General features: G+C 38.5%; 1 protein-coding gene across 1 annotated transcript in view; it reads right to left on the reverse strand.

Moving 5' to 3' along the window:
- The window catches only part of LOC140730498 (serine/threonine-protein phosphatase 4 regulatory subunit 3B), a 76458-nt gene that overhangs the window by 34261 nt on the left and 15430 nt on the right, over positions 1-26767 (reverse strand). Inside the window, exons 5-7 of the mRNA XM_073051024.1 lie at positions 21187-21264; positions 20991-21107; positions 4881-4997 (exon numbers count right to left, since the gene is read on the reverse strand). Of these exons, the coding sequence (XP_072907125.1) occupies positions 4881-4997; positions 20991-21107; positions 21187-21264 (312 nt within the window). The remainder of the gene's footprint in view (positions 1-4880; positions 4998-20990; positions 21108-21186; positions 21265-26767) is intronic.

Here is a 26767-nt window from a genome sequence, read left to right on the forward strand (position 1 = left end):
ACACGATCAATGCCTCTCATCATCTTATACATCTTATATACATTCATTCCCTGTCACTCAAAAGAGAAAAAGCCAAGTTCACTCAACCTATTCTCATAAGGCATGCTCTCCAATCCAGGCAACATCCTGATAAATCTCTTCTGCACTCTCTCTATAGTATACACATCCTTCCTGTAGTGAGGTGACCAGAACTGAACATAGTACTCCAAGTGTGGTCTAACTGAATGTCTTATATAGCTGTAACATGGCTCTTGAACTCAATCCCACGGTTGATGAAGGCCAGCACACCACACGCCTTCTTAATAACATTGTCAACTTGCACAACAGCTTTGAGTGCCCTATGGACAAGGACTTCGAGATCTCTCTGATCCTACACACTGCCAAGAGTCTTACCATTAATATTATATTCTGTCTTCAAACTTGACCTACCAAACTGGACTTCACACTTATCTAGGTTGAACTCCATCTGCCACTTCTCAGCCCAGTTCTGCACTCTATCAATGTCCCACTGTAACCTCTGACAACCCTCCACACTATCTACAACACCCCAAATTTTCGTGTCATCAGCAAAATCACTAACCCACCGTTCTACTTCTTCATCCAGGTCATTTATAAAAATTACAAAAAGGAAGAGCCAGAACAGATCCTTGCAGAACACCACTGGTCATCAACCTCCATGCATAGTACGAACCATCTACATCCACCCTTAGCCTTCTGTGGGCAAGCCAATTCTGGATCTACAAAGCAATGACTCCTTAGATCCCATACCTCCTTACTTTCTGAATGAGCATTGCATGGGTGAATGGGAGCAGAGGTTGTGCCCCCGGTCCTAGATTCCCAACACTATAGGAAACATACTCTCCACATCCACTGTGTCTACGCCTTTCATCAATTGCGAGGCTTTAATGATACCCCCCATTCTTCTAAATTACTCCAAGTACAGGCTCAGAGCCAACAAGTGCTCCTCACATGATAACCATTGAGCAGCGGAAGATGAGAGATGACCTGATAGAGATGTACAAGATGATGAGAGGCAATGATTGTGTGGATAGTCAGAGGTTTTTTCCCAGGGCTGAAATGGCTAATACGGGATGGCACAGTTTTAAGGTGCTTAGAAGTAGGTACAGAGGAGATGTTGGGGTAAGTTTTTTTTTAAAAAACACAGAGTGGTGAGTGTGTGGAATGGGCTGCCGGCGACGTTGGTGGAAGTGGATACGATAGAGTCTTTTAAGAGACTCCTTGATAGATACATGGAGATTAGAAAAATAGAGGGCTATGGGTAACCGTGGGTAATTTCTAAAGTACATGTTCAGCACAGCTTTGTGGACCAAAGGGCCTGTACTGTGCTGCATGTTTTCTACATTTCTTTACATTTCTGGATTCATTCTCATGTACCTCCTCAGAACCCTTTCCAATGTCAGCACATCCTTTCTTAGATAAGGGGCCCAAACCTGCTCACAATACTTCAAGTGAAACTTCACCAGTGCTTTATAAAGCCACAGCATTATATCCTAGCTTTTATATTCCAGTGCTTGTGAAATGAATGCCAAAAATGCATTTGCCTACCTCACCACTGACTCAACCTGCAAGTTAACTTTTAGGGAAGCCTGCACGAAGACTTCAAAGTCTCTTTAAACCTCAGATTTTCTGCTTGTTTAGAAAATAGACTATGCTTTTGTTCCTTCTAACAGAACTCATGACCATGCACTTCCCTACATTATATTTCATCAGCCACTTCTTTGCTTATTCTCCCAATCTGTCTAAGTCCTTCTGAAACCTCCCCATTTCCTCAATGCTACCTGCTCCTCCACCTAACTTTGTATCATCCACAAACTTGGCCACAAAGCCAGTAATTCCATCATCCAAATCACTGACATATAATGTAAAAAGTGGTCCTAACACCATGCCTTGCAGAACACCATTAGTCACCAGCAGCCAAGGTAGGAATAGTTCCTGGACGTTTTTACCATTAATCACTTTCTGAAACACAAGAGTCAAAATAGACTAAAGATGCTAGAATCTGGAGCAACAAAGAAGAAAGAAAAATTGTGAATCTGAGAATATTTGGTAAATTGTAGCCTAGAGCTACGGAAGAGAAAGAGAAAGGAGCAGAAGGTACCAATGCATGATAGAAATGGTACAGTGCAAGATGCAGAGGAACCACAGGGTGAAGTTTGTTGCTCCTGGTTTCAGCATTGGCAGTCTCGTGCATCTCTATAGTACCACTCCACTATCAAGTCTCTTTAAGGCATACTGACTTTGAAGAAGCTTTACTCCTCTCTCCAGCGGAAGTCCTGTGAGACTCTCTCTCTCTCACTACCTTCCTTCTGAGGTTTCAATGCTTGTCGACTCTTTGACCACGTTCTTACCTTGATTCACTACTCCATGTATCCTTCCACAGTACATATGTTCACCATCGTCTCTTCCCACATGGCCTTCTGCTCAGTGATTTCCCATGTGGCTTTTATGCAGTCTTCCATTTCCCTTGTCAGCCATGGATGCCTAACCCTACCAATTGAGAACTTCTTCCTCTGTGGGACATGCCTATCCTGCAGCTTGTGAACTATTCCCAGAAATTTCAGCCATCTCTGCTCTGCTGTCATCCCGATCAGAATCCTCCACCAATCCACCTGGGCAAGCTCCTCTCTCATGCCTCTGTAATTCCCTTTACTCCATTGCAATGCTGATACACGCAAGTTATGCTTCTCCCTCTCAAACTGCAATATGAATTAAATCATATTATGACCAATGCCTCCTAAGGGTTCCCTTATGTTAAGCTCCCTAATAAGATCTAGGTTATCACAGAACACCCAATCTAAGACAGCCTTTCCCTGAGTAGGTACAAGCACAGGTTGCTCTAAAAGAGCCATCAAATTCCCTCCCTCGCAATCTAACACCAACGGATTTTCCCAATCACCTTGCACAATGAAGTTCCCCATTACAATTGTGTCATTACACTATTACACAACTTTTCCAGCTCCCTTTATAATCTTAACCCAACATCCTGGATACAATTTGGAGGCCTATATATGATTCCTATAATGGAATTTATACCCTTGCAATTTCTTAACTGCACCCACAAAGATTTAACATTCTCTGACCCTGTATCACCTCTTTCTAAAGATGTAATTCCATCTCTTACCAATAGAGCCACACCACCGCCAAGCCATCCTGCCTGTCCCTTCAATACAAAGTATATCCTTTGATATTAAGCTTCCAACTATGCTCTTTCAGCCAAGACTCAGCGATGCCCATAATGTCATACCAACCAATCTCCAATTGCACTGTGAGTCCTGCGTTCTTTTCCCTTTAGAATCTTGCTTTTGTGGTACAAGTTAACTCTTTGCTGTCTTTACTTGTACCCAATCGTTGGCTTGTCCTTCCTTACATTTATGTTACATCCATCATCTACTTGTAAACCTGATGGCTCATCCTCAGTCCTATCATACTGGTTCCCACCCCCCTGCCATATTGGTCATCCTTTCTCACGTGCAATTTGGTGAATTTATGAATTGTTTTTCCATGTATAATTAGGTCAAAGCAAAATACTAGTGTATCATGAAATTCTGTGCGACACAAGACCAACCACTTGACAAAACAGAGCTTACAATGTCTAGTTTACTACTAGACATCATAATTTTTACTCCAGCTCTTTCTACCAAAACACCTCATGTTTAGGAACAGAAGGTCAAATATTTTGAGCATTGCGGTATTTTATGATTCAGACATATCCAACAAACCCTCAAAAATGTAAAGCAAATAAAATTGCACTTATTCATAATGCATTTGTTTGCAAAAAAATAATCTATTCCTAATCTTCCTCAGGCATACCTGCAGTTTTTGGACACAGTTAACAACAATCTCTCCTCTTCAGCACCACTCCATCGTCTGAATGGATGGGATAGTAATCACCTGGTTTAATTTTTAGGCACTCAGTTATATCTCTGGAATAACCTGTATCATTTTGTGTGGTGACCCACAGAATCTAATATCTTACCACTCTGTCAACATCAATAAAACAGAGGTTTTAGCAGCTCCATCTTATCATTTTTTAACCTATGTGCAGTTGTTAAATTGTCAGACTTTCTAACATCTGCAAGTAAGAAAGAGCTCAGTGACAGTGATAACTATGGAAATTAAAATTTAAACTGTTATACAATCTCAATTTAAGTAAAAACCTAACTCCTGTAACAACAAAAAGTTATAATGTCCTTCTGGGAAGTTAATTTGCCATATTTATCTAATCTTGCCCAAATACAAACCGAGATTCACCAATATAATTGATTCTTAACTGCCTCCTTAGTTCAATGACAACTAGGAATAGGCAATAAATGATTGCCAGTCCACATCATGAAAAAAAAATACACAAAGGAATTTGAACAAACAATCAAAAGGCATCATCTTTGATCTCATCAATGCATCCTCTCAGCAAGTGACTGAAACTACGTAAGGTCATTTACTATTTGATCTGAAAATGAGTTGCAGTCTGGACTACAAATACAAGCCAACATTGAGATATCCTTTCCCATCAGTATCACACTGCCCAACTCCACTCCTGCTTCACATTTTTTGCTGCTGAAACCTGAATCACACATTACCAACTCCCAACATCGCTCCTGACTCTACCACCATTTTGAGGATACCCAAAAACTTTGCAAGTCAACATCCCCAACTTACACCAAGTTCTGTTGCGCTCGTGTTCTAATTCATGCCAAATTATGTTTGTCACCCAAAATCATTAATGACGTATATTTCTAAAGCATTACGTAGAAACAGACCACTGTTATTAAGAAAACAAAAGAAAAAGGATCATCATTCAAATTTATGCCATTTACAGCTCTAATTTGAAGCCAATAGACTTTAGAAGGAGAAATACTTACATCATCACTCTGCTGAGCTTCCTGCATTACAAACTCACGTACCATCGATGGACTATATTCTACCAGATAAGAAAATATCTCTGTAGCAGCAGTTCGCACCTGGATATCATCCATACCCTTTAAAAGAAAAATGTAAAAGCTTATTTATTGTATTTTAAATTAAAATGCAAGTGTTTACATACATTTCATTTCATCCCTGATCAACTAAAAAGTTTTGAAATTGCTTAACCATAAAAAATGACACTTTGAATTTTACTAATAAGCTTTGAAAACACAACTTGCCAATATATCATTTCAGAACGAGCATCATGCTCCCCAATGAAAAACAAGCAGCAACATTTTTAGGCCATGTCATTTCTTTTACAAATCCAAACTAAAAGGTTACACTGTCACAAATTGAAACTGCAATCTTTGCAATGACTCAGCGAGAGGCTACTCTTCCTCATACATTACGAAAGAGCAGGAGGTTTAATCACCTGACTACTGATCAGTTCAAAACAGAATAGGCAGAAACCTACTAGTGGGTTCCAAGATGAGTAACAGAAACATGGAATGGGACCTCCCTGACAGTCATAATGGAGAATTTATAATGAGGAAAGAAAGACATAGCCCAGGAAATAAATTACTTAGTATCAGTCTTCATGGAACAAAATAACCAAGGCTATAGTCAAAATAAAAAACTGAATCAGGCAGTCAACACAAACCAAAGTACAAGAAAAACTAGGGAGATAATAAGCTAATAAATTCTACGTATCCAATATTCCATCTCTTAGAATTGTGAAAATTCCAGATCCAGAACTGTTCCTGTGGATGGAAGGGCTGCAAAGGTGACCCCATGATCTTAAAAGGTGGAAGAATGTAAACAGGTAACCTCTGACCTGTAGACAGTTATCTAAAATACTGGTATCAATACTGAAGAATGTAATAATACTTTGAACAAAAGAGCACAATTGAACAGAGTAGGCTGGATTTAAGAAAAATCATGTCTGACCAACAGACAGGAGATCATTAAGATTATGATTTGTAAAGCAGGTAATTGAAAACACGTAAACATAGTATATTTAAATTTCATAAGACTAAAACGAGATAAAGAGAACCCAATTAAATAAATAACACAAAAACATTACACTTGTTAATTTGTTTATTGAAAAAAATAATTCAATATTACAGTGAAACCTCAATTTTATGCGCCCCAATTTAACGTGAATTCGGATGTAACGCGATGAGTCAATGGACTCCATGTCCACGTCAATCCATACTCCCCCTTCTCCAGCCTTGTATCCCTTTTGCAATTAACTTCCCAGCTCTTGGCTTCATCCCTCCCCCTCCTGTCTTCTCCTATCATTTCCGGTCTCTCCATCCCCCTCTCACTTTCAAATCTCCTACCAGCTCTTTTTTTCCGTTAGTCCTGACGAAGAGTTTCAACCAGATGCTGCCTGACCTGTTGTGTTCCACCAGCAATTTGTGTGAATCACTGCACCTTTTTTTTTGCTCAAAATGGAACAACCTGCTAGAAAAATAAAAGCTTTTTCTGTACGCACTTGACGCAATCAAGACTAAAAGTCAAACTCAAGTTGCACGAGACCTCGGGATACCGGAATCAACACTTTGTGGATGGAAATCTCATGAAGAAAAGTTATGCGCGTCACTTTAAAGTTGAAGAAGCAGGACTAAAAGCCAAACACCTGAAGACAGCCAAAGATTTCAGCCTCGATGATTCCCTGTACGAGTGGTTCGTTCAAGCTCACTCAGAAGGCCTTCCAATTTCTGGTCCTATTGTCAAAGCTCAAGCCGAGAAGTTTGACACAAAGTATATTGCAGATGCTGTGGTCAAATCAACACGTACAAACAAACTGGGTGAACTCAGCAGGTCGGGCAGCATCCGTTGAAATGAGCAGTCAAAGTTTCGGGCCAAGACCCTTCGTCAGGACTGAAGAAGGAGGGGGCAGGGACCCCATAAAGAAGGTGGGGGGGAGGGTGGAAAACCAATCAGAGGAAAGATCAAGGGGTGGGGGAGGGGAAGCAGGGAGGGGATAGGCAGGAGAGGTGAAGAAGGAATCTAAGGGGAAAGCACTATGGGTAGTAGAAGAAGGCAGAATCATGAGAGAGGTGATAGGCAGCTAGAAGAGGAAACAGAGTGAAAGTGGGAAGTTTGACAAGCAGATCAACGGAGAAACCTCACAGTTCAAAGCTAGCAATGGATGGCTAGACCGGTTTAAACGCCGTCACGGGACTTCTCAAGTGTTAGTGTCAGGAGAAATTCGCTCAGCCAGCAGTGCCGCCACCAGCGAATACCAGGTTGAACTAAAGCTCTCTTAAAAGGTGGTGGCTATGTGGAAGAGCAAGTGTACAACTGGGATGAAACAGGCTTCTGCTACAAGATGATCCCAGACCGTACAATAGAGCAAAAATAAGGGGGTTTTAGGACTTTAGGTAAACATTGGGTCAGTTTCAACACTGGTTTTCTTGAACCCTGATTTAGCACGACCCCACTTTTTTCACGATGACATTTTATGGACCCAAATGATCACGTCATAACGGGGTTTTACTGTACTTGTTGGAAAAAGCATGTGAACCTCTAGGGGAAACTTCACTTCACTTCAAGGGGAAATTAGAGTCAGACGCTTCAATCAACAGGATGGCAATCAGGTATGAGTTGGGGAAGAGGCCCTACCCCATTTAAAGAACATAAACCTGAGTCTTCACTATTTAGGCCTGTCCCCTAAAACCCTCACTAATTTTTTACAGGTGCACCACAGAAAGCATTCTTCTAGGGTGCATCACAACCTGGTATGGAAACTGTCCTGTCCAAGACCGGAAGAAGCTGCAGAAGATCATGAACATAGCCCAGCACATCACACAAACCAATCTTCCATCCTTGGACTCACTTTACACCACACACTGTCGGAGTAGTGCTGCCAGGATAATCAAGGACACGACCCACCCAGCCAACACAATTTTTGTCCCTCTTCCCTCTGGGAGAAGGTTCAGGAGCTTGAAGATTCGTACGGCCAGATTTGGGAACAGCTTCTTTCCAACTGTGATAAGACTGCTGAACGGACCCTGACACTGATCTGGGCCATACCTTCCAAATATGCGGACCTGACTTGCACCACCTTACCTTCCCTTTTCTATTTTCTGATTATGATTTATAATTTAAATTTTTATTATATTTACTTCAATTTGTACTTCAGGGAGCGCGAAGCACAGAATCAAATATTGCTGTGATGATTGTACGCTCTATTATCAATTGTTTGGTGACAATAAAAGTAAATTTGACCTTCACTATATAGGTTTTTGGAAGTATACCATTTCTCGATCAAAGGAGATTTCTGAGGACTTCAGAAAAAAAGTTGATGCTTACCAGCTGGATACAAAGCAATTTCTATAGAGTTTGGGCTCCACCAATCCCCAGTCAGGAAGATGGTATAGTATAAATGGAGAAAATTCAACACCCTTGTTACTCTCCCTAGGAGTGGTTGATCAATGAAAATCACTCCAAGAGCAAGATGTGTGATATTCCAGCAGGTCACAAAGAACACCAGGGTAACAACTAAGGAGCTATAGGCCTCTCTTGCATTAGCTAATGTCAGTGCTCATGAGTCTACCACCGGGCAACCACTGAACAACAATGGTATGCATGGCAAGATTGGAAGGAGAAAGTCTCTACTCTTCAAGAAGAACATTGCTGCATGTCTAAAGTTTGCTGAAGACCACATGGATAAGCCAGAAGACTATTGGAACAATGTTCTATGCACGGATGAGTCCAAATTAGAACTTCTTGGCTTAAATGAGAAACATTTTGTTTGGCAAAAAGCAAACACTGTATTCCAGCATAAGAACCTCATCTCATCTGTGAAACATGGCGGCGGCAGTGTCATGGTCTGAGCCTACTTTACTGCCTTGGTTCCAGGACGGCTTGCCATCATTAATGGAACTATGAATTCTGAATTGTACCAGGAAATTCTACAGGAAAATGTCAGTGTATCCGTCACGTGAACTGAAGCTCAAAAGCAAGTGGGTCATGCAGCAAGACGACGATCCTAAACACACAAGTCAGTCTATCAAAGAACTATTGAAGTAGAAGAATTTCCATATTTTGGAATGGTCAAGTCAAAATCCTGACCTTAATCCTACAGAAATGTTGTGGAAGGACCTGAAGCAAGCACTTCATGAAAGGAAGCCCACCAACATCCCAGAGTTGAAGCACTTTTGTAAGGAGGAATGGCCCAAAACTCCTCCAAGCCGACAAGCAGGACTGATAAACAGTTACCAGAAATGTTTGGTTGAAGTCATTGCTGTACAAGGAGGGTCAGCAAAGGTTCACATACTTATTCCAACAAATACATGCAATATCAGATGATTTTTCTCAATAAATAAATGAAAAAGTATGTTTTTGTGATATTTATTTAATTGGGTTCTCTTTAGTTTTAGGACACACAAACATCTGATCACATTTTAGGTCATACTAGACAACGGGGTGTCCCGTTGGGGCACCCTTTGAGAGAAAGATAGTGCAGTCTGACGTGACCAGAATGAACATTACATTTTCCTTAATGCTATTGGTATTGCTTTGCTTTGGAAATTGAAGAATAAAAACCAGTTTATTAAAGAAGAAAGATGCGTAGCAAGGCAAATATAGCTCCTTCTTGTTTAACGAATGTTGGCAACATTTCTGGTTGATCTGCCACCCTTGTGCCTCTCATTGCCATTCTGGAGACGTGGAGTACTCCTCCACTCTTTTCCCCATTCTCCTTCTTTACCATCTCTTATTAGTCCAAGTGTAGAATCTGGAAGTATCTGCATAGTACAGGACTCTTGCAAATGGATCGCGAGTGCAAAGATCCATGAGTTCAGTTAAAGTGGTTCTTGCCATATCATTATTCAGTTGCACAGCAGCATTATCTCGAAAGAGTACTTGATGCTGTTGGGGAAGGTGCACTTGAAGGCAAACGGCTGGTTCCCTCTCGTGAATTGGAAATCCAAGTATCAATGCGACAGCTTCAGAGGGCCCAATATATCTGCCTGTCAAATACTGTGTGATTTTGTCTTCTCTACTCACTGCAAGAATTGCCCGATCACTCAAAGGTAGAATCAGCTCTGTGAGCATCGTGAGGCGCTGCTGAGGCTGGCTGTGTGCATGCCTCTTGGTGCTGTGTCCCGATTTCCATGATGGCAGACAGGCTCTCGGGTGAAAGCGGGACAGTTGATTTTGGGGAATAAAAAATTTTATACGAATATATAACCCTGAACTTTGCCTGCATTCTGTAAGTTAGAGCACTTTAAGTCAATTTAGCCAAAAATAGTGCCACTGTAATGCACCGTTTGTGCTAATTGGAGGTCACAAACAGACAGAGCATGAGTTTTAGTAGCATATAGATTCATGCAGAAATAGAAAAAATTCTACAGGATTCACAAGCACCACTGTAGGTTGAGAATTTGTTATCAAAAGGAAGCAAAGAGGGGGACGTCACGTGATGACGTAGGATCGAGACGCTGGAACCCGGCTCTCCCGTAAAAAGTTAATAAATTAATGTCTAAATGAAGAAAAGTTAGTCAGTATCTTCTAAAAGTTACTTATAAACTACTCCGGACTGTGTCAAGCAATGCCTCAAAGAAGGAAGATGAAGAAAACTAATACCGGGAAGATTACGCAAGTTGGAACAAGAGCGGGGCCCACGTCTGCCGAGGTACCCCGGTCTCAGGTACGTTGTGCCACCGGCGAGGCGGAACAAGAGACCGCGGCAACAATGGCCATTCCTGAAGGGAAGGGTCATCGTGAATTGCGCAAACCCGAAGGACGGAGCATGCGCAAACGGAAGCAACAAGAACTACAAAGCCCAGCTACCACTGCAACTGAAAGTGATAGCGAATCGGAGGGAGAGTCAAGTGTCTCGGAAGGATCAGATGAAGAAGAAGCTAAAAGTCCTTCTAGAAATATAGAAAAGACTTTGAGGCAAATAATGCGTAAATTAGACACATTAAAAATAATTAAAAATAATCAAAAAAGACTCGAAAAAAAAATGACCAAAATGGAGATTATGCTTGATAAAATGACAAAGAGACAGGAAAAAATGGAAAAAAGAATTACGGACTTGGAAATTACAACGGAGGACATGGTTGAAAGAATGGACAAAATAGAAAATGAAAATGCTGCTTGGGCATCAGAAAGAAAACAATTTATGGAACAAATTGATAAGCTTGAAAATTTCAGTAGACGAAATAATATTAAAATTGTTGGACTTAAAGAAGATATAGAAGGAGAAGACCCAATAAATTTTTTTCAAAAATGGATCCCTGAAAAGTTGGAAATGGAAGGAGAAACTCCAATTGAGATCGAAAGGGCTCATAGATCCTTAAGGCCAAGACCTCGAGCTGATCAAAACCCACGATCAATTTTGATAAAATGTTTACGATACCAAGACAAAGAAAAGATCCTGAAGGCTGCCGCCCAAAGTGCCAAAAATAGAAACGGGCCATTGATGATAGCAGGAAAACCAGTCCTTTTTTACCCTGATATAAGTCACAACCTGTTGAAGAGGAGGAAGGAATTTAACCCAGTGAAAAAAGCCTTATGGGTAAAGGGTTACAAATTTACAATGCGTCATCCAGCAACACTGATAATTTTTTCGGAGGAAGGAAAAAAATTTTTTCCCGATTATCAAAAAGCGGAGGAGTTTGTACAAGATCTTCCATCTATACGCTATGAAGATAGACCCAACGAACAGAATTGATGGACATTTATGGATATTATAGAAAAGGGGAGCAAAATTTTAGAAATACTAAATGAGAGTGGTATTTCTTTTTTTTTCTCTTCTTATACATATACGTTTTTGTGTTGCGGGGGGGCTGGGGAGCTTTGGATCGGTTACTGCGGGATTCACGTGTGTAATCATGGCGGTTGCCATGACCCGTACAGCAGAGGGGGGTAATGTTGTGTTATTTTTCCACAACATTAGTAGGGGGGTATTTTGTTTTTTTCTTTATATTTTAATTTTCTTCTATCTTTTAGCCTGGATGATTGGGGGGGACACACATAGCAACACGGAGATTTTTATAAAGATTTCCCAAGATACCATGAAAGTGGAAAGATTAGGTATTATTATAGATTGGAATAATATAATAAAAAAAAATAATGACTAATCTACTAAACTTTTTAAGTTTTAATGTTAATGGGCTTAATGGGCCAGTAAAAAGAAAAAGAATTTTAACATATATTAAAAAAATGAAAACAGATATAGCTTTTTTACAAGAAACTCATTTAACGGACACAGAACACCAGAAATTAAAAAGAGACTGGGTTGGAAATGTTATTGCAGCTTCATTTAATTCAAAGGCGAGAGGAGTTGCAATTTTGGTTAACAAAAATCTACCAATTAAAATACAAAACATATTAATTGATTCGGCGGGGAGATATCTAATTATACACTGTCAAATTTTTTCAGAACTATGGACCCTTATGAACATTTATGCACCAAATGAAAATGATGTAAAATTCATACAGGAGGTCTTTTTGAATTTGGCCAACGCACATGATAAAATATTAATAGGTGGAGATTTTAATTTTTGTCTAGATCCAGCTTTAGATAGATCAACAAAGGTTGTTACAAAATCAAAAGCAGTAAAATTAACTCTATCATTGATGAAAGACTTAAATCTGATTGATATATGGAGAAGAATTAATCCAAAAGAAAGAGATTATTCATTTTATTCAAATAGACATAAAACATACTCAAGGATAGACTTTTTCCTATTATCAACAAATATTCAAGATAGAGTGAAAAATGTGGAATATAAAGCAAGAATACTGTCAGATCATTCTCCTTTAATAATGACAATGATAATGACAGATAAAGAGGAATCAGTTTATAGGTGGAGATTTAATTCAATATTATTAAAACGTCAAGACTTTTGTGATTTTATGAAAAAACAGATTCAGTTCTTTTTAGATATAAATTCACATTCAGTTGATGATAAATTTATAGTGTGGGAAGCAATGAAGGCATACTTGAGAGGTCAGATAATAAGTTATACTTCTAAAATTAAGAAGGAATATATGATAGAAATAGATCAATTGGAAAAAGAGATTACGAAATTAGAAAAAGAATCCCAAAGAAATATGACAGAAGAAAAACGAAGACAACTCATTAACAAGAAGTTACAATATAATACGCTCCAAACATATCGAACGGAAAAAGCAATTATGAGAACTAAACAAAGATATTATGAACTAGGTGAAAGATCACATAAAGTTCTTGCATGGCAGCTAAAAACAGACCAGACTTCTAAAACAATAAATGCAATTCGAACAAGAGTAAATAAAATTACTTATAAACCTTTAGAAATTAATGAAGCTTTTAAGAATTTTTACTCTGAGTTGTACAAATCAGAATCACAAAATGACAATGTCAAGATAGAAAGGTTTCTATCACAAATAACCCTTCCAAAATTAAATACGGAAGAACAGAAGGGATTAGATATGCCTTTTACATTGAAAGAGGTCGAAGAAGCCCTAGGATCACTTCAAAGTAATAAATCTCCAGGAGAAGATGGTTTTCCGCCTGAATTCTATAAAAAGTTTAAAGATTTATTAATTCCTCCTCTTATGGAGTTAATACGCCAAGCGGAAAGAACGCATAAACTTCCAGAATCCTTTTCGACAGCCATTTTAATAGTATTGCCAAAAAAAGATAGAGATCCTTTAAAGCCATCATCATATAGACCGATTTCTTTATTAAATACTGATTATAAAATAATAGCAAAAATCTTATCTAATAGATTATCTAAATGCTTACCAAAATTAGTACATATGGATCAAACAGGATTTATTAAAAATAGACAATCAGCAGATAATGTAACTCGCTTATTTAGTATAATTCATTTAGCACAGAAGAGGGAGGAAATGAGTGTGGCAGTTGCTTTAGATGCAGAAAAAGCATTTGATAGATTGGAGTGGGATTTTTTATTTAAGGTATTGGAAAAATACGGATTAGGAGTATCCTTTATAAAATGGATTAAAACCTTAAATACTAATCCCAAAGCTAAAGTAGTGACAAATGGTCAAATTTCAACACCATTTCAGTTAACAAGGTCAACTAGGCAAGGTTGTCCATTATCACCTGCTTTATTTGTGTTGGCGATAGAGCCATTAGCTGAACTGATCAGAATGGACCCAGATATTAAGGGTTTTAGAGTTAACCAAGAAGAATACAAGATCAACTTATTTGCTGATGATGTTCTACTTTATCTAACAAACCCAGTGCAATCGTTGCGTAAATTATCCTATAGATTAGAAGAATATGGGAAAGTATCAGGTTACAAAATAAACTGGGACAAAAGTGAAATTTTACCTCTTACTAAAGGAGACTATAATCAATGTCGATCAATAACCCAGTTTAGATGGCCGGCAAATGGTATAAAATATTTAGGTATAAGAGTCGATAATGATATAAAAAACATATACAAATTAAATTATTTACCACTACTGAAAAAAATTCAAGAAGATCTTGATAAATGGATGGTATTACCAATAACATTAGTAGGTAGAGTAAATACCATAAAAATGAATATATTCCCTAGATTACAATACTTATTTCAATCACTACCAATACAATTACCCCAGAAGTTTTTTCAAGAGCTGAATAAATATGTGAGGAAGTTTCTTTGGAAAGGTAAGATGTCAAGAATATCGTTGGAAAAATTGACATGGAAATTTGAGCTAGGAGGGTTACAACTTCCAAATTTTAAGAATTATTATAAAGCAAATCAACTTAGATTTATTGCATCCTTTTTTGAGAAAGACAAACCGGCGTGGATCAGAATAGAACTAGATAAAATAGGAGAAAACATACCAGAAGACTTTATATATAAATGGGAATCTAAATGGATACGGGAAAAGAAAGAATCTCCTATATTAAAACATTTGATTGATTTATGGAATAAGATAAATGTTGACGATGAGACAAAGAAATCCTTATTAGCAAAGAGATCTTTAATCCAAAATAGACTTATTCCTTTTACAATGGATAATCAACTTTTATATAATTGGTTTCAAAAAGGGATTAGATATATAGGAGATTGTTTTGAAGGAGGTATATTAATGTCATTTGATCAATTAAAGAATAAATATAAAGTATCAAACAACACTCTTTTTTGTTACTTTCAACTAAGGGCTTACTTAAGAGAAAAGCTAGGTCAAACAATGTTACTACCGAAACCCAATGAAATAGAAACTTTAATTCAAAAAGGAAAGATTAAAAAATTTATCTCTTGTATGTATAATTTGATTCAAAAACAGGCAATTAAACAAGGAGTCCATAAGTCAAGACAAAAATGGGAAAGTGATTTGAATATCAAAATTGAAGAAAAAAACTGGTCAAGACTATGTCTTGAGAGTATGACAAATACAATAAACGTTCGATTAAGATTAGTGCAATACAATTTTTTACATCAACTATATATTACACCACAAAAAATAAACAAATTAAACCCAAATCTATCTGATCAGTGTTTTCGATGTAACCAAGAAATTGGTACTTTTTTACATTCTACTTGGTCCTGCTCCAAAATTCAACCTTTTTGGACAAATTTAAGAGTTTTACTGGAACAAATCATTGGAATACAACTTCCACACAACCCAACATTACTTTTACTAGGTAATATTGAAGGGATAAAACCGATAGCCAGATTGAATAAATATCAGAAAGAATTTATAAAAATTGCATTGGCAGTAGCCAAAAAAGCTATTGCAGTGACTTGGAAATCGGATACATATCTAAGTATAGATCGTTGGAAGAACGAAATTTATGGCTGTATTCCACTTGAAAAAATCACTTACAATTTAAGAGATAAATATGAAACATTTTTGAAAATTTGGCGCCCTTATTTACAAAAGACAGGATTAAATATATAGGTGCTCCGAAGATGAAATAATTGGTTACTTGGGGAAAGAAATAAATGCATACACCAAAGTTATTACGAACTCCGTGGAGCGTGTGGGGATCTTCCAATATCCAGGCATTCCTTTTTTTTTTTTTCTCTTTCTTTTTTTTTAGGGATGTTAGGGGGGAGGGGTTAAGGGGAGGGGGGCTGGGTAACATTTTTTTTTTCTTTTTCTCATACACTTTTATTTTGTAACTATTTGAAAACAATAAAAAAAGTTTAAAAAAAAAAAAAAAAAAAAAGGAAGCAAAGAGTGGAAGTGTGGGAATACACAAACACTTTGATTTCGGGGAGGGGAGGTGGCAGTGGGGTGTGAAGGTACTGCAGGGATCGGCGCTTGAGCTTCAGCAATTTATAATCTATAAAATCAATTTCGCCAACATGATCCAGTCATATATCCAGCAGGGATTGCAAGTAGGAGAAAGATGTAAAATGGCCTCAAGCTGAACAAATTGGGAAATGGATTTGACCATTCCAGGTGACAGGGTCGGGGATGTCTCGGATGACATCCACAACATTTTGGAGAGGGAGGGAGAAACAGCCAGATGTCTTGGTACATATTGGTACCAATAACATAGGAAGGAAAAGCAAAGAAGTCCTGAATAGAGAACTGAGAGAGCTATGTAGAAAGATGAGAAGCATGACCTCCTGGTTAGTAATTTCTGGATTGCTGTGTCATGCGCCAGAGAGGATAGAAATAAGATGATTTGGCTGATTAATGCGTGGCTGATGCAGGGGGCAGGGCTTCAGGTTCTTGGATCATTGAGATTTCTTCTAGGGGAGGTATGACCTGTTCAAAAGTGACAGGTTACACTTGAACCTGAGGGAACCAATATTCTCATGGACAGGTTTGTTAGAGCTGTCGGAGAGGGTTCAAACTAATTTGGCGGGGGGGGGGGGGGGGAGAAGCGGAGGGTACTGGTATGAAAAGACTCAGGATAGGGCAGATGGTAAAAAAACAAAGACAGCATGTAGTCAAACTGTGAAGAAGGGCAGGCAGGTGATAGGACATAATTGCAGCCAGCAGGGTGAGTATCAGTCCACTAGGGATACAGTATCAAAAAGGGTAGCAAACACAGTACTCAAAAGTGTTATATCTCAATGCACGGAGTATAAGAGGTAAGATGGATGATCTTGTTGCATTATTACAGATTGTCAGGTATGACGATGTGGCCATCACTGAATCGTGGCTGAAGGATGGTTATAGTTAGGAGCTAAATGTTCAAGGTTACACACTGTATTGGAGGGATAGGGAAGTTGGCAGAAGGGGTGGCGTGGCTCTGCTAGTAAAGAATGGCATCAAATCAGTAGAAAGGTGTAACATAGGATCGAAAGATGTTCAATCCTTGTGGGTTGAGTTAAGAAACTGCTCGGGTAAAAGAACCACGATGGGAGTTATATACAGGCCACCTAACAGTAGCTGAGATGTGGACCACAGATTACAACAGGAAATAGAAAAGGTGTGCCAGAAGGGTAATGTTATGAGTCACGGGAGACTTCAACATCCAGGCTGATTGGAAAAATCAGGGTGGAAATGGATCTCAAGAGAGTGAGTTTGTAGACTGCCTACAAGATGGTTTTTCAGAGCAGTTTGTAGTTGAGCCTACAAGGGGATCAGCTCTCCTGGATTGGGTATTATGTAATGAAGTGGAGGTGATTAGGGAGCTTAAAGTAAATATAAAACCCTTAGGGGGCAACAATCAACCAGCATGGTTTCATGAAGGGAAGATCCTGCCTCACCAACCTGTAGGAATTTTTTGAGGTAATCTCAAATAAGATTGACAAGGAAGAGATTGTGGATGTTGTGTATTTGGATTTTCAAAAAGCCTTCGATAAGGTGCTGCATAAGAGGCTGCTTAATAAGATGAGAGCCCACGGAATTACAGGAAAGATATTGGAATGGGTGGAGCACTGGCTGATAGGCAGAAAGCAAAGGGTGGGAATAAAGGGATCCTATTCTGGTTGGTTGCCGGTAACTAGTGGTGTTCTGCAGGCGTCAGTGTTGGGCCCACTTCTTTTTACATTGTATATCAATGATTTAGATTATGGATTAAATGGTTTTGTGGTTAAGTTTGCGGATGACATCGAGATAGGTGGAGGAGCAGGAAGCGTTGAAGAAATGGAAAGGTTGCAGAGAGACTTGGTCAGTTTAGGAGAGTGGGCAAAGAAATGGCAGATGAGATACAATGTTGGGAAATGTACAGTTGTACAGTTTGGAAGAAATAATTGGGCAGAGTAATATTTAGATTGGGAGAAAATTCAAAAAATCAGAAGTGCAAAGGGACTTGGGGGTCCTCGTGCAGGATGCCCTAAAGGTTAACCACCAGGTTGGATCAGCAGTAAGGAAAGAGAATGCTATGTTGGCATTCATTTCAAAAGGAATAGTGTATAAGAGTAAGGAGGTGCTAATGAGGCTCTATGGAGCACGGCTGAGACCTCATTTAGAATATTGTGTGCAGCTTTGGGCCCCCTATCTTAGAAGGGAAGTACTGATGTTGGAGAGAATTCAGAGAAGATTTACGAGGATGATTCCTGGAACGCGGGGCTAACATATGAGGAGCGTTTGCCTGCTCTTGGACTATATTCATTAGAGTATAGAAGAATAAGAGGGGATCTCATAGAAACATTTTGAATGCTGAAAGGGTTGTACAGAGTAGATGTGGAAAGGCTGTTTCCCTTGGTGGTTGAGTCCAGGACAAGAGGTCACAGTCTTAGAATTAGAGGGTACCCATTTAAAACAGATATGAGGAGAAATTTTTTAAGCCAGAGAGTCGTGGATTTATAGAATTCATTGTCACATGCAGCTGTGGAGGCCCGATCATTGAGGGTGTTTAAGGAGGAGATTGATAGGTATCTAATTAGTCAGGGTATCAAGGGATATGGGGAAAAAGCCGGAAATTGGAACTAGATAGGAGAATAGTTTAGCTCATCGTGGAGTGGCAGAGCAGACTTGATGGGCCGAATGGCCTACTCCTGCTCTTTTGTCTTGTGATCTTGTGAGAATGCCTTCTGGCAGGGTGCCAAACATGAGGCTGCTTACCAAGTTAAAAGCTCATAGTATTACAGGAAAGTTACTGGTATGGTTTGAGTGAGTGGGAATAAAAGGACCCTTTTCTGGTTGGTTGCCAATGACTAGTGGTGTTCAGCATGGGTCAGTATTGGGACCACTTCTTTTTATGCTGTATGTCAATGATTTAGATGATGGAATAGATGGCTTTGTTGCCAAGTTTGCAGGTGATTTGAAGAATGGAGGAGGGGCAGGTAGTGTTGAAGAAACAAGCTGCAGAAGGACTTAGATTAGGTGAATGGGCAAGAGAGTTGCAATTGAAATCCAATGTTGGAAAATGCACGGTTATGCACTTTGGTAGTAGAAGTAAATGTGCAGACTATTTTCTAAATGGGGAGAAAATCCAAAAATCTGAGATGCAAAGGAACTTGTGAGTCCTTGTGCAGAACACCCTGAAGGTTAACTTGCAGGTAGTCAATGATGAGGAAAGCAAGTGCAATGTTAATATTCATTTCAAGAGATCTAGAATACAAGAGCAGGGGTGTGATGCAGTGACTTTAAAAGGCACTGGTAAGGCCTCACCTTGAGTACTGTGAAGAGTTCTGGGCTTGTCATCTAAAAGATGTGCTGGCATTGGAGAGGGTTCAGAGGAGGTTCACAAGGATATTCTGGGATTGGAAGGGTTATCATACTAGGAACATTTGACAGCTCTGGATCTGTGAGAAGGATGAGGAGGGGATCTCACTGAAATTTTTGAATGTTGAAATGCCTGGACAGAGAAGATGTGGAAAGGATGTTTCCCATAGTGGGGGAGTCTAGAACAAGAGGGCACAGACTCAGGATAGAGGGGAGCCAATTGAAAAAAGACATGCAGAGAAATTTATTTTGCCAGAGGATGGTGGATTTGTGGAATTTATTACCACAGGAAGCAATGGAGGCCAGGTTGTTGGGTGTATTTAACGCAGAGCTTGATAGGTTCTTGATTGGGCACAGCTTCAAAGGTTACGGGGACAAGGCTGGGGAACGGGGCCGAGGAGGGGAAAAAAGGATCAGACATAGTTGAACAGCAGAGCAGACTCGAAGGGCCAAGTGGTCTAATTCTGCTCCTTTATCTTGTGGAAAGATATGACAGAGGGAATATTATATGGAAAAAATGTGAAGTTACCCACAAATGAGTAACTTTTACAGTCAATATATCAATATGCACACGAGTCACTGGAAACCAACATGTGAGTACAGCAAACAATTCGGAAGACACATCGTACACTGGCCTTCATTACACAAGGATCCAAATATGTAGGTATTAATGCTATCATGTTCTGCTTTGGTGAGAATGGATCTGGAGTAGAATGTATACTTTTGCTTCCCTTACCGAAGAAAGGTTGCACCTGCTATAAAGGGAATACAGTGAAGATTCACCAGACTGGTTCCCAACAAGCTGTGTTTGCCGTAGAGGCACTGGCTGGACTAGTCCTGAATATTTTAGGAAAATGAAACATATACAACTCTTACTAGAATAAACAGAACAAATGCAGATTCTTCTGGTTGAGTACTCTACAAAACAAGGGTGTTGGTAATTGAGGACTAAAATTAGGAAAAAAGTTCTCTATGTTGCAGAAAAATAATTGAATAATCCCTATAAATCTCCAGCTGGGGGCTTTGAAAAGTCAGTTGTTAAACAGAGATCTATAGGTTTCTGGGATAGTAATGGCAGGTGCAACGCAGAATAATGACACTGAGTTATATTAGTTATGATCTAGTTCAGGGGCTCCAAGTATGGAGTCCACGAATACCTTGCTCAATGGTATTGGCCCATGGCATAATAAATGTTGGGAACCCCTGATCTAGATGAATGGCAGAGAAGGCTCAAAGGGCTAAATGGCATATGTGCTCACATTCTACAACATTAAAGAAGTATTTTATTTACTCCACATGTTGAGAAGTAGATTTAAAATGAGAATTCTTCCATGGTGCCTGACACTGGAGACCTTAAATTCTGAATTTATATTTAGAAAACCCATCAAGAATTTACCAGTAAAATGAAAATCATCTAATGACATGGAAGACATGAAAGTAAACTTACTTTAATGGACAGACAGAAATAGTTATCTAGACTAAACTGAAAGCTGCATTTCAACTCAAATTAAAATAGCACCACTTACCAGAACTATTTCAAGGGCAGGTAGAATCCCTAAATTTGCCAGCGTCTTGAAAAATGCATCCCGATTCTGAGGTTGCAGTGTTTGAGAAAATGCACAAAATTCCTTTAGGAAGTTCACCTGTGTTTTAGAAAAATTTGTCTTAAATATAGTATTATGTGCTAAATTTATTATTTTCAAGGTGAAAGTGTAAACTTACTAATTCACGCCTCTTATGGTCATCTGTTGCTTCATCAGTTAATTGTGCAAAGAGTTCAGTCAAAAATTTCTCATCTTCCTACAGCAAAATAAATTGCAACTTTCAGTTTGTGTTTAAGCACATGATTGATTTGTGAAACTACAATTTAAAAATGTTAATTATTCTGTTACTTAAAGATCAAAATTGAAGATCTTGTCCATAGAACATTGCATTTTTGATCACAACCAAAACTATCTTAGCATCTTCCACAGTACTATGCAAAAGTTTTAAGTACATACAAAGAAATTCTGAAAAGTGAAGATGCTTTTAAAAATAATCAAATGAAGTTTCTAAAGATCAAAAAAACTATTATAAAGAGCAGTAAACAGTAAAACTAAATTAACTCAATATTTGGTGTCACCACACTTATATTAAATTATTATTTTTTAAAAATTGGCTGGTAGATTGTTCCAAGCATCTTCAAGAACTTGCCACAGTTCTTCTGCAGACTTTAGCTGTCTCGCTTGCTTCTATCTCTCCAGGTAATCCCAGAGAGCCTTGACGATGTTGAGATTAGGGCTCTATGGAGAACATACCATTTGATGCAGAACTCCTTGTTCTTGTTTTTGCTGAATATAGTTCTTTATGACTTCGGCCAGATGTCTGGGGTCGTTGTCCAGCTGCAGAATGAAGTTGAGACTGATCAGACGCCTCCCTGATGATACTGTGTGACAGATGAGAACCTGCTTGTATTTTTCAGCACTCATTCCATTGGTCATCTCTGATCAGATCACCAACTACATTTATAGAAATGCAGCCCCAGACCTGCAGGGAACCTCCACTGTGCTTCACTGTTGACTGCAGACACTCATCCATGCAGCACACCTCAGCTCTTCCACGGACAGCCTCTTGTTTGAAATTTAAAATTTGACTCATCATCCAGAGCACTTGTTGATATTGTTTAGCACTCCAGTCCTTGTGTTTTTGTGCACAGGTGAGTTTCTTGGCTTTGCTTCCACTTCCACTTTTTGGTAGCAATTCCATGAAGACCACTTTGACAGAAGTTCTCCAGATTGTAGTGGGGTGCACTCGAGTTCCAGTGGTTTCTGTGAGTTCCGAGCTGATAGCAGTGATGGTTTTCTCCTGATTTAGAAGGGACATCAGTTTGATACATCTCGTCTGCTGCAGTTAATTTCCCTGGCCAACCAGTGTTTCTGGTTCTCAATCTTGCCCATTTCTTTGTACTTCTGAAGAACAGCATAGACAACACATCTTGAAACTCCTATCTGCCACGAAATTTCTGCTTGGGAGAGACCTTGCTGATGCAAGAGACCTTGTATTTTGTTGCTATGTTCACTCTTACCATGGTGTAAGGTTTTTTTGATCTGAAGATTAATCTGTCACATCTGCCACACTCTCAACTTTTAGTTTGGTTGTCCTTCGCCTGGTTTGATTCCTTCTACACCCAATTCAGTTTCAGTTAATCAGTTTAATTCATTATGTCATTGATCATTAACACCTGGGCTAAATACCCACAAAGTAATTAAGTTTTTATTTGAGAAGTGGTCTATTAATGTGTTACTTTAATAAAATACAAAACATATCTATCTGTAACATTTAATTTTTTGGAAAATAAATGTTTGGAAATCTAAAATGTGCTCTTTTCTACTTGATGCAGAAGACAAAAATCATCATCTAAAACAAAATTTATATAAAAAATTACGGGTGCCTTAAGACCTTTTTGTACAGTATTGTATACAACTTCAAAATAAGATTTTTTCTTCACCTACCTTTTTTTCCAGTAAATTAACTATGGTACTGGGCTAATGAAAGTTAAGCAGAATGTTGGTCTTTACCTCAATGGGTATGAAAGGAAAAAGAAATTGTTTTTGCCTTAAGACCTGTGAAGCAGTTTTTTAAAAATTTATGAATGTAACCAATTCACTGTAGTTTAATCAATTACAACGAGAAGATTATACAATGGAAATATTATCTATACCCAGTCACTGCAAATATATCTACTGAAATAAATGCAACTTTAAAACACCTCACAATCACCTTTCCAGAAAGAAAACTAGTCCCCAGTCCCATCCAATATGCAGACAAGTCCAAGGATCCTAACTTTCCTCCAGTTTTTCTGAGTCAGAGGTTCTACGGTTCCATTAGCACAGGTAAAGTGAGAAAATCTTGTGATGAAATGAATTGAAACACCGATTATATTTATCATCTGTCACATGCTGCCAGATCTATTGAATGTTTCCAGCAGTTTGTTTTTTATAGTCAATCTACACTGGTTTTTATTTTGATGTGGCTTAAAACAGCTTTCCAGTAAACTTGATGCCTTCAGCTACCAGTTATGTCCTTAACCGCAATGCAAACTTCAAAGCTAAAACTATATATAGTGGATTCCAGTTAATTGGGCCATCAGTTAAGCAAGACAACAACTTACTTGAAACAACTCTTCAAGAGCAAAATCCAAGAGAAAATAACAGGGATTCCCTTTGTTTCTATGGAACACTATGTCGCATAATCGGGACAGGAGACTGTTGCTGAACAGTTTCGAACTAATGTCTGTCATTTGCATTTGTGTGGCCGTTAAGACACTACACCATACTTGCAGCAAATAGTTTTTAAATAGTGTCATCTTTGTATTCAAAAAACAGTGATTTTTGACACAGTTGGTGAGAAATAGGCAGTTCAGAATAAACAATTCAAAACTGCTTTGCTCATTGTGGGTTCAAGCATTCAGGCTTGGTTATGCCAGAAATTGCTGGGAGTGAAAATGAAACAATTTTATCACTTAGAAACAAGTTAAGAAATACAAAAAATGTTAAGGTATTGACATTCATCTTGATTGTAACAATGAAACTTAAGATTTGAAAGATGCAATCACTGAAGCATTCTATGAAGGCTGCCCATTATCCGCTCTTGGTGTCTGCGCTGATTTTGTTCATTTACACTCAAAAGAACAAGGCAGCATACATTGAACTCCTGTTGTTAACTATTAGGAATTAATAGAGTTTTATAGAACTGTAGTAGTATTAGTAGTGTTCTAATTCGTTCTCCATCTCATTTAAATACATAATTTTTTATCAGTTAAAATTAGTTTCTCTTTTCATACCTTTTAAATATTTTTATGAAACTTTGGCAAATTGAGACAGCCCCTTAATTGGATCAAAGTGTACTGGTCCTAACATGTCCCAATTAACCAGAATCCACTGTATAATGAAATACATATCAATACCCTGAGACTGTCACAGTGATTCAGAAGCTGGCCGAATTCTCTTTTTAACTAATTTAAAGTTACAAAGTTGCTGCCACCAAATATTTAAAAAGGTATTAATCCATGTTTTGTTATACCAGCTCCCAGCATTAGTGACTCAAGAATAAACAGACCACATCGACCAAGCTGATAAGGGAACAGAAATAACACAGCTCGGAATAACTGAGCTGAAGAAAAAGAGGAACTGAATTAGTAGCTAGCCAAAGTGTCTTTGCTTTATAACTTAGCAACTCTAATTCAACTGTCTTTTGTTTTCATTGATATACTGTATACAAGTAAGAACACTGCCAGTAATGCAAAGGATTATAAAGAATAATCTGTAGCAAGTTTCTTTCAAAACAAAGAATACTAAAAGAAAAAATGGTTTAAAATGCACCCAATGCATGATATAATGGCAGGCACGTAAAACAAGCTTTCAATGTAAAAAGTGAATGCATATAGTTTAGATACACAACATGCAGGATCTAAAGATTTAAAGAATTTTTATTCCAGTCAAATGAATTTTCGAATTATTCTATTTCCTAATTATTTATGTAACTTCACTTGTTATGAAAAAAGGTCATCCAGTCCATGCTAGTTTCCCCATTAATCCCATGCCTCTTTCCTTTTTCCCTGTAACTTGCTGTCTCATAGATCTTTAAGTATATCTTTTGCATTTTTTGGCCATTTACCGAGTTAAAATGCTTGTGAACCCTTTGCAGTTACCTGGTTTTCTACATTAATTACTCAAAATGTGGTCCAATCTTCGTCTAAATTGCAATAATAGAGAAACAATAATAGCATGTGAACCTTTCGGACAATGCATTCTACAAAAGCTATTTGGAGTCAGGTGTTCCAATCAATGAGATGAGATTGGAGCTGTAGGCCGCACAGGTGCTCTGCCCTATGAAAAAGACACACAAAGGCAGTTACTGCTAGAGCCTGCTCTTCTCAAGGAAGATCTGTTTATGTGCACCATACCTCGATCAAAACAACTTTCAGAGGACTTTAGAAGAAGAATCATAGAGATAGTTGAAGCTGGAAAAGGCAAGGCTGGAGTGTGGAATTTTTGAAGACCCGAGTGTTCATCAATCCACAGTAAGAGAAGCTGTCTATAAATGGAAAAACACTGAACAAGAATGGTGCCCATGGAAAGACACCACTGAAGAAACCACTGCTCCCCCCCCAAAAAAACTGTTGCTACTCATCTCAAGGTTGTATAAGACTATCTGGCTGTTCCACATGCTTCTGGGACAATGTTTTGTGGACAGGTAAGACAAATGTTGAACCTTTTGGCAGAAATGCACTGCGCTATGTTTGGAGGAAAAAGGCCACTGCACACTAACACCAAATTTTCATACCAACTGTGAAGCATGGTTCAGATTCCGATTCAGTTTATTGTCATTTAGAAACCGCAAATGCAATGCAGTTAAAAAATGAGACAACGTTCCCCCAGAATGATATCACAAAAGCATATGACAAAACAGACTACACCAGAAAATCCACGTAACGTTTGGCAATCCCCAATCCAGAGTCCGGAGAGGCTGCTGCGTATTAATATCGCGCTACCGTCTAGTGCGTTCCCCGGAAAGGAGCTCCAAATCCACCAGACAAAAACAAGACCAAAAACTAAAGCTACAAGACCTGCACAAAACCACATAATTACAACATATAGTTACAACAGTGCAACAATAGCATAATTGATAAAAAAAAGACTATGATGGAAGGGATATCATGGTTTGGGACTGCCTTGCTAAATCAGGGACTGGACAGCTTGCAATTTTTAAGAAACCAAAGAATTCAAAATTGTATCACAACATTTTACAGGAGAATGTCAAGGTAGCAGTCCGCTACATGAAGCTTAATAAAAGTTGGATGATGCAACAAGACAATGATCCGAAATACAAGATAAATCAACAGCAGGATGGCTTAAAAAGAAGAAAATTCGTGTTTTGGAATGGCCAGGTTAGAAACCAGATCTTAACCCAATTGGGATGTGGTGGCACAAACTGAAGAGGTCAGTTCGTACAAAGTATCCCAGAAATATTGATGAACAGAAACATTTTTGTATGAAGCAACGGTCTAAAATTCCTCCTCGGTATTGTACAAATCTGATAGCAGCTACAGGTAACATTTGGTGGAAGTCACTTCTTCTAAAGGAGGTTCTACCAGTTATTAAACACAAGGGGTCACATAATTTTCCAGCCTGGACTGTGTATGATCAAACAATGTGTTCAATAAAGACATGAAAAGTACACTTGTTCATCTGTTATTAGTTTAGAGAGATTGTGTTTTGTCTATTATTGTGACTTATATGAAGATTAGACCACATTTTATGAG

The sequence above is a fragment of the Hemitrygon akajei genome, chromosome 7 (genome assembly GCF_048418815.1).
Source record: "Hemitrygon akajei chromosome 7, sHemAka1.3, whole genome shotgun sequence".
In the NCBI taxonomy this organism is placed as follows: Eukaryota; Metazoa; Chordata; class Chondrichthyes; order Myliobatiformes; family Dasyatidae; genus Hemitrygon; species Hemitrygon akajei.